A 9,075-nucleotide genomic window follows, 5' to 3' on the forward strand; every position below is an offset into this window, starting at 1 on the left:
GCTCAGCTTTTGAGGAGGAAAGTACTTGGCTAAGAAAGCCGTGACCAGCTTATCCCAAGAGTTCAGGCTGTCTTTAGGTTGAGAATCCAACCATAATCTAGCTCTGTCTCTTACAGCAAAAGGGAAAAGCATGAGCCTGTAGACTTCAGGATCTACTCCATTAGTCTTAACAGTATCACATATCTGCAAGAATTCAGTTAAGAACTGAAAAGGATCTTCAGATGGAAGTCCATGAAACTTGCAGTTCTGCTGCATCAGAGAAACTAATTGAGGTTTCAGCTCAAAGTTGTTTGCTCTAATGGCAGGAATGGAGATGCTTCTTCCATGTAAATTGGAATTAGGTGCAGTAAAGTCACCAAGCATCTTCCTTACATTATTATTATTTTCGGCTGCCATCTCCTCTGCCTGTTCGAAAATTTCTGAAAGGTTATCTCTGGATTGTTGTATTTTAGCTTCTCTTAATTTTCTCTTCAGAGTCCTTTCAGGTTCTGGATCTGCTTCCACAAGAATGCTCTTATCTTTGCTCCTGCTCATATGACAAAGAAGAAGGCACAGAAAAATAATAATAATAATGGAGATCCTTTATACCACAGTATAGGGATCCCTGTGTGAGTGGAAGAAGAGGGGGAGACAAAGAATGTAATATAATGGAAAAAACACAACTGTGAGGATGGAAGAGAGGTGAGATGAGATGTTAGGATATGAATGAATAAATAGAATGAGATGGGGGAGAGATAATTTTCGAAAATTATTTTGAAAAAGAGTTAGTGATTTTTGAAAAATGGTTTTTTTGAAAAATGTTAGAAATTTTCGAAAATTTTTGAAATCAAAAATAAAAATAAAAATAATTAGTTAATTAAAAAGAAATTTTGAAAAAGGGGGAAGATATTTTCGAAAATTAGAGAGAGAGAGTTAGTTAGGTGGTTTTGAAAAAGTTAAGAAACAAACAAAAAGTTAGTTAGTTAGTTGAAACAAATTTTGAAAAGATAAGAAGTTAGGAGGTTAGAGAAGATATTTTGAAAAGATATTTTTGAAAAAGATAAGATAAGAAGATATTTTTGAATAGATATGATAGAAATTAGTTTTTGAAAAAGATTTGAATTTTTAAAATCACAATTAATGACTTGATTCACAAGAAATCACAAGATATGATTCTAGAACTTAAAGTTTGAATCTTTCTTAACAAGCAAGTAACAAACTTGAAATTTTTGAATCAAAACATTAATTGCTATTGTTATTTTCGAAAATTTGATACAAAAATAAGAAAAAGATTTTTGAAAAATATTTTTTTGAATTTTTCGAAAATAACTAATAATTTTGAAAAGGATTTGATTTTTGAAAAAGATTTTGAAAAAGATAAGATTTTCAAATTGAAAATTTGATTTGACTCATGAGAAACAACTTGATTTTAAAAATTTTTGAAAAAGTCAACTCAAATTTTCAAATTTGATGAGAGAAAAAGGGAAAGATATTTTTTTGATTTTTGAGTTTTTATGATGCAAGAGAAAAACACTAAAAAGATGCAATGCATGAAATTTTTAGATCAAAACAATGAATGCATGCAAGAATGCTATGAATGTCAAGATGAACACCAAGAACACTTTGAATGTCATGATGAACATCAAGAACATATTTTTGAAAAATTTTTAATGCAAAGAAAACATGCAAGACACCAAACTTAGAATTCTTTAATGCCGAGACACTAAGAATTCAAGAATGCATATGATAAACATGAAAAGACACAAAACAAAAAATCATCAAGATCAAACAAGAAGACTTACCAAGAACAACTTGAAGATCATGAAGAACACTATGAATGCATGATATTTTCGAAAAAATGCAAGATGCATATGCAATTGACACTAACTTATAACATGACTCAAGACTCAAACAAGAAACAGAAAAATATTTTTGATTTTTATGATTTTCTAATTTTTTTTGGATTTTTATTTATAATTTTCGAAAATTAAAAGGAGAAATAAGGATTCCAAAATTTTTAATATGAATTCCAGGAATCTTGCCATATTAGTCTAAAGCTTCAGTCCAGGAATTAGACATGGCTCACTAGCCAGCCAAGCTTTTAAAGAAAGCTCCAGTCCAAAACACTAGACATGGCCAATGGCCAGCCAAGCTTCAGCAGGTGATCATGGATCAGCAGCAGGTGGATGAGCAACAACTAAGTTGCTCTTGATAACAAATTGCAAGCCTCAGTCCAAATGAATTTAGACATGGCTTTACAGCCAGCCAGGCTTCACATGCTTCATGAAACACTAGAATTCATTCTTAAAAATTTTGAATAAATTTTTGAAATCATTTTTATTTTTTTCGAAAACAAGAGAAATTTTTTTTTTTTGAAAATATTTTTGAAAGATTTTTGAAAACAAAACGAAAAGAAAATTACCTAATCTGAGCAACAAGATGAGCCGTCAGTTGTCCAAACTCAAACAATCCCCGGCAATGGCGCCAAAAACTTGGTGCACGAAATTGTGATGTCCAGGCTCGAACAATCCCTGGTAATGGCTCCAAAGCTTGGTGCTTTGATCTTAATTCATAATTGTCACAACTTCGATACAACTAACCAGCAAGTGCACTGGGTCGTCCAAGTAATACCTTACGTGAGTAAGGGTCGAATCCCACGGAGATTGTTGGTATGAAGCAAGCTATAGTCACCTTGTAAATCTCAGTCAGGCAGATATAAAGTGATAATGGTGTTTTCGAATATTATATAATAAAATAGGGATAGAGATACTTATGTAAATCATTGGTAGGAATTTCAGATAAGCGAATGGAGATGCTTTTCGTTCCTCTGAACCTCTGCTTTCCTCCTATCTTCATCCAATCAGTCTTACTCCTTTCCATGGCTGGCTGTATGCAAGGGCATCACCGTTGTCAGTGGCTACATCCCCTCCTCTCAGTGAATAATATGCTCACGCACCCTGTCACGGCACGACTATTCATCTGTCGGTTCCCGATCATGCTGGAATAGGATTCACCCTCCTTTTGCGTCTGTCACTAACGCCCAGCACTCGCAAGTTTGAAGCTCGTCACAGTCATTCAATCATTGAATCCTACTCAGAATACCACAGACAAGGTTTAGACCTTCCGGATTCTCTTGAATGCCACCATCATTCTAGCTTACGCCACGAAGATTCCTGTTAGGAGATCTAAGAGATATTCATTCTAGCTTAATTCATGTAGAACAGAAGTGTTTGTCAGGCACGCGTTCATAGGGGAGATGGTGATGAGCGTCACACATAATCATCACCTTCATCACGTTCTTGGGTGCGAATGGATATCTTAGAAGCGAAATAAGATGAATTGAATAGAAAACAGTAGTACTTGCATTAATCTTTGAGGAACAGCAGAGCTCCACACCTTAATCTATGGAGTGTAGAAACTCTACCGTTGAAAATACATAAGTGAAAGGTCCAGGCATGGCCGAGATGGCCAGCCCCCTAAACGAGATCACAGGATCAGAATACAATCCAGGATCCAAAGATGGTCAAAAAGACTCCTAATACAATAGTAAGAGGTCCTATTTATAATAAACTAGCTACTAAGGTTTACATGAGTAAGTAATTGATGCATAAATCCACTTCCGGGGCCCACTTGGTGTGTGTTTGGGCTGAGCTTAAGTGTAGCACGTGCAGAGGCCATTTGTGGAGTTGAACGCCAGTTTCTGTGCCAGTTTGGGCGTTCAACTCTGGTTTTGGATCCTTTTCTGGCGCTGGACGCCAGATTTGGGCAGAAGGCTGGCGTTGAACGCCAGTTTACGTCGTCAATTATTGGCCAAAGTATGGACTATTATATATTTCTGGAAAGCCCTGGATGTCTACTTTCCAACGCAATTAGAAGCGCGCCATTTCGAGTTCTGTAGCTCCAGAAAATCCACTTTGAGTGCAGGGAGGTCAGAATCCAACAGCATCAGCAGTCCTTCTTCAACCTCTGAATCTGATTTTTGCTCAAGTCCCTCAATTTCAGCCAGAAAATACCTGAAATCACAGAAAAACACAAAAACTCATAGTAAAGTCCAGAAATGTGAATTTAACATAAAAACTAATGAAAACATCCCTAAAAGTAACTAGATCCTACTAAAAACATACTAAAAACAATGCCAAAAAGCGTATAAATTATCCACTCATCACAGGGGAAGGCAACGTTTGCGCCAACATTTGCCTCAAACGTGAGGTCAAATGTTGGCACCAAAAAGAATGAAAAAGAGCACTCCTGGGCACGGCAACGTTTGAGCCAACGTTTGCCTCAAATGTGAGGTCAAACGTTGGCTACATTTTGGCAAGAAAGAGCATGGCAAAGCACCCCTGATTGATGGTTTAGATGAGCCACGTTTGTGCCAACGTTTGCCTCAAACGTTGGGCCGAACGTTGGCCAAAAAGGGAGCCTGTGAAGAACCACGTTTGAGCTCACGTTTGACCTCAAACGTTGGCTCAAACGTGGATGACAGCAAATGGGCTATTTGTATAATGCCTCACACAAGGGACGTTTGAGTCAACGTTTGCCTCAAACGTTGACTCAAACGTGAATGGTTCATGGCCCGGTTCACAAGTGGATTTCTTCTCAACACCAAACGTTTGAGAGTTTTCTCAACACCAAACGTGAATGGTTTGAGAGTTTTCTTTAAGAATTTTCAGAGTATTCACAGTAGACGGCTTTTGGGTTTTAAGCTATTTCGAGATTCTGAGTCTTGGGGAAGGAGAACTGAATTCTCTTCCTCTTAGTTTTCTTGTTTTCAATTTCATCTACACTCGTCTTGAGTCTTGAGCGTTGAAGAATTGAGGAAATTCTGTCTCAATCTCACCTCGAGATCTCTTTGTTTTTCTTACTGCAACTTCTGGAAATTGAACTTGGATTTACATTTCTACATTGCTCTCTTCTTTAATTTGGCATTTGCTCTGTAAATTTGGATCTAAGAAGGCATTGAGATCTAGACTTAGTTATCTAGTCTCTTGGGTCCTGAGATCTATTGATTTCCATTTTAATTTCCTTGTTTAATTACTACACCAAGTTTATTTTCCTTTTTAGTTTTGAGATCCGGTTCGACTAATTTCATCAACTACTCTTCATTCTGTTAAGTTTTGCTTTTCCCTGTTTAATTCCTGCAGATCCAATTCCCATTCCCCTTTTATTTTTCAAGTCATTTATATTTCTTGCACTTTAAGTTTCTGCAATTTACATTACTTGCACTTTAAGATTCAGCTCTTTTTCTTTTTGTTCCCTTTAATTTCCTGCAAATCACCCACTCCCCTTTACATTCTATGCAATTTAATTCCTGTGAACACAATTTCACACAATCAACACTTGTTTGCTTGACTAATTCAACCACTAAACTAAAGTTGCTCAATCCTTCAATCCTTGTGGGATCGACCTCACTCCCGTGAGTTTTATTACTTGATGCGACCCGGTACACTTGCCGGTGAGTTTTGTGTCGGATCGTTTTCCGCACATCAATGCATGGCTGACAACCACTTCCGTTCTACCTTAGATTGAATGGATATCTCTTGGATATCTAATACAGGGGACCGAGTTCGAGTTATTAGTGTCTTCGTGGTATAAGTTAGAACCCATGGATGGCCATTCCAGAGATCCGAAAAGTCTAAACCTTGTCTGTGGTATTCTGAGTAGGATCTGGGAAGGGATGGCTGTGACGAGCTTCAAACTCGCGAGTGCTGGCACAACGAAAAAGGATAGTAAATCCTATTCCAGTATGATCGAGAACCAACAGATGATTAGCCATGCAGTGACAGCGCATTGGACCATTTTCACAGGAGGATGGGATGTAACCATTGACAACGGTGATGCCCTACATAAAGCTTGCCATGGAAAGGAGTAGGATTGATTGGATGAAGACAGCAGGAAAGCAGAGATCAGAGGAACGAAAGCATCTCTGTACGCTTATCTAAAATTCTCACCAATGTATTACATAAGTACCACTATCCTATTTTATATTTTATTTATTTTCAACCACTATAATCTCTTAATACATTTGAAGATAGCCAGATTTAAATTGAAAGGAGATAGGAGAAGATAGCCAGATTTAAATTGAAAAGATAAGATTAAAGATAAGGAAGATAGGATGGAAACCTTTTTAAATTATCAAAGATTTGAAAAGGATTTGAAAAAGATCATATGGAAAGAGAAGATCTTCATGAAAAGGTTCAAAGTGATAAGATATGGATTGAAAAAGATTTGGAAAAGATTTGAAAGGAAAAAGATTTGATTTGAAAAGATAAGATTGAAAATAAGTTTGTTGAAAAAGATATGAATTAAATGGGTTTAATTCTGTAAAATACAAATTAAAGGAAAAGAAATTATGATGTTGAGATATGATTGATTAAAAGATAAGGGTTTGAAAACACATGGTTTGACAAGGTCAACCCCTCCTTCCTTGCTTGCACATTCGGAATGTGGCCCCTTCCCCCTCCTGGGCATTCAATGACCAGGTCTGGCGATCAACAGTAGGGTGGATCTAAAATAATTTTTTTATTATTTTTTTAGAATGAATGAATTGGAGAGGCGTCCAACACCAAGAATGGGTGTTGAACGCCCATTGGGGGCCAAAATGATGGCTCTAGCTGCCTCATAGGGGGGCGTTGAATGCCCAGCCTTGCTCCTTGTCTGGTGTTCAATACCCGCAATTGCCCCTTAATGGGCGTTGGATGCCTAGAGTGCTCCTTCTCTGGCGTTCAACACCATTCTTGCTTCTCGGGTTGGGCATTGAATGCCCCACTTCCTCCTTGTCTGGCATTCAACGCCAGCAAGAGGATCTCCCCAAGGTGTTCTGTTTTTAATTTTGAATGCCTTTATCTTTATTCTAAGTGTTGTGCATGGTCACAAACGTTAAAGAGCAAAGGAAAACTATGAAAATTAATAGGAAATAAACTGAATATGAAGTTAAATGAGAATAAACAGAAGAAAGAAAACAAGAGTACGCTACTTATGGTTGGATTGCCTCCCAACAAGCGATTATTTACTGTCATTAGCTTGACCATACTACTGTCATGTTAACAGCAGTTTAGAGCTTTCTTGCTCAAGATTATCCCCTAGGTAATGCTTGACTCTTTGTCCATTCACTGTAAATCTTTCATCGGAGTATCCGTTTTGGAGCTCTATATAACCATAAGGTGATACATTAGTGACCACAAAAGGTCCTGTCCATCGTGATTTTAGCTTCCTAAGGAAGAGCTTGAGTTTGGAATTGAAGAGTAAAACCTTCTGGCCAGGCTCGAAAACTCTGGAAGAGATCTTTTTATCGTGCCATTTCTTGGCCCTTTCCTTGTAAATTTTAGCATTATTAAATGCAGCTTGTCGGAATTCATCCAACTCATTTAGCTGGAGTAACCTCTTTTCTCCCGCAGTCTTGGCATCAAACTTGAGGAATCTGGTTGCCCAGTAGCAAATGACATGCTTTTCCATTGACCAGCTGGTAGCGCGACATTCCAATAGGGGTCTTGAATGTTGTTCTATATGCCCAAAGGGCATCGTCCAGCTTTCTTGCCTAGTCCTTCCTAGAGGTGCCCACGGTTCTCTCCAAAATTCTTTTGAGCTCCTTGTTGGAGACTTCAGCCTGCCTATTTGTCTGCGGATGGTAGGGAGTTGCCATTCTGTGGCGAACGCCATAACAGTGCAGTATGGAGTTGAGTTGTCTATTACAGAAGTGACTGCCTCCATCACTAATCAGTATCCTTGGGATGCCGAATCTGCTAAAAATATATTTCTAGAGGAATTTCATCACTACTCAAGTTTTATTAGTGGGTGATGCGATTGCCTCAACCCATTTAAATGTATGTATTTGAGTATGACGGCGGAAAAGGGCCTATGAAGTCTATGCCCCATACATCAACCACCTCAATTTCCAAGATCCCCTGTTGAGGCATCTTGTGACTATGAGGGAGATTTCCAGCCCGTTGACAACTATTACAGTTGCGGACAAACTACCAGGAGTCCTTGAAGAGCGTTGGCCAGTAGAAGCCACTCTGAATGACTTTGGTAGCTGTTCGCTCACCTCTAAAATAACCTCCGTAATCTAAGCCATGGCAATGCCATAGGATTTGCTGCATTTCTTCCTCAGACACGAAACGGTGGATTATACTGTCCGAGCACCATTTGAAAAAATATGGTTCGTCCCACAAGTAATACTTAGCATCATGGATGAGTTTTTGAACTTGCTGTTTACTATATTCCTTGGGGATGAACCTTATCTCCTTGTAATTTGCAATGTCAGCAAACCAAGGTGCTTTCCATATTGCAAAGAGTTGTTCATCAGGGAAGGTCTCCGATATCTTAGTAGTGGGAGGGGACTCCCCTACTGCAGGTTCAATCCAGGACAAGTGGTCAGCCACCTGGTTTTTTTATCCTTTCCTGTCCCTGATTTCTATGTCAAATTCTTGCAGGAGTAGTACCTATTGATGACATGTCATCATCTCATGTTTTTCTAAGCTTTTTCATACAAGAAATTGATGATTAGTGCTTAAATATTGAATGCTTTTGTGCTCAAATGGTATATTTCTTTGATCTTTTGATTTGATAAACTTTGTAGGAAATAAGAAGAAAAAGAAGCAAAAAGCACAAAACAAGTTAAAAAGGAGAAAAAAAAAAGAGTTTTGGGGCACACTTTGAAGTTGGATCACACATTGATTCCTTAGGCCACGCTTTTAAAAGCGTGGCCCATGACATTCAAGCGTGGCATTCACAATGGTGCAGCAAAAACAAAGACTAGTGCTCAAAAAATGGAGCGCTAAGTTAAATAGTTTTCACTTTTTCGGGTTTTTTTGTAGCCTTGTGACAGCATGACCATGCCTCTTTTAAAGGGCCATAACTTGAGCTACAGATACCCAATTGATGTGCTTCTAGTTGCGTTGGAAAGATAACATTCAGAGCTTTCCAAAGATAGATAACAATCCATATTTAGCATGAAATTGAAGCACAAGTGATAGGCATCTTTAAGGCCCAAAAATCAACAAAGTATGCTCTCACCAAGGTTCGAAGAGGGGGTCACCAAGAAAAGCAAGGCACAGCACTCAAAATGGCTTCACCAGGGCTCGAAGTGAAGACCAACTC

The 9,075-nt window shown here is 38.2% G+C and overlaps 1 protein-coding gene across 1 annotated transcript; it reads right to left on the minus strand.

Annotated features, from left to right (window-relative positions):
• Positions 1 to 7,014: 7,014 nt before the first annotated feature.
• LOC148580095 (uncharacterized) lies at positions 7,015 to 7,686 on the minus strand. The gene has a single exon (XM_088491629.1). It carries the CDS (start codon positions 7,684 to 7,686, stop codon positions 7,015 to 7,017), a length of 672 nt encoding a protein of 223 aa, XP_088347755.1.
• Positions 7,687 to 9,075: the final 1,389 nt, after the last annotated feature.

The sequence above is a fragment of the Arachis ipaensis genome, chromosome B10 (genome assembly GCF_059453495.1).
Source record: "Arachis ipaensis isolate K30076 ecotype BB chromosome B10, ASM5945349v1, whole genome shotgun sequence".
Taxonomy (NCBI): domain Eukaryota; kingdom Viridiplantae; phylum Streptophyta; class Magnoliopsida; order Fabales; family Fabaceae; genus Arachis; species Arachis ipaensis.

Bases quoted from the DNA above. Each gene is read 5' to 3' on its own strand.
- LOC148580095 (XM_088491629.1), bottom strand. From the start codon at position 7,686: ATGGAGGCAGTCACTTCTGTAATAGACAACTCAACTCCATACTGCACT.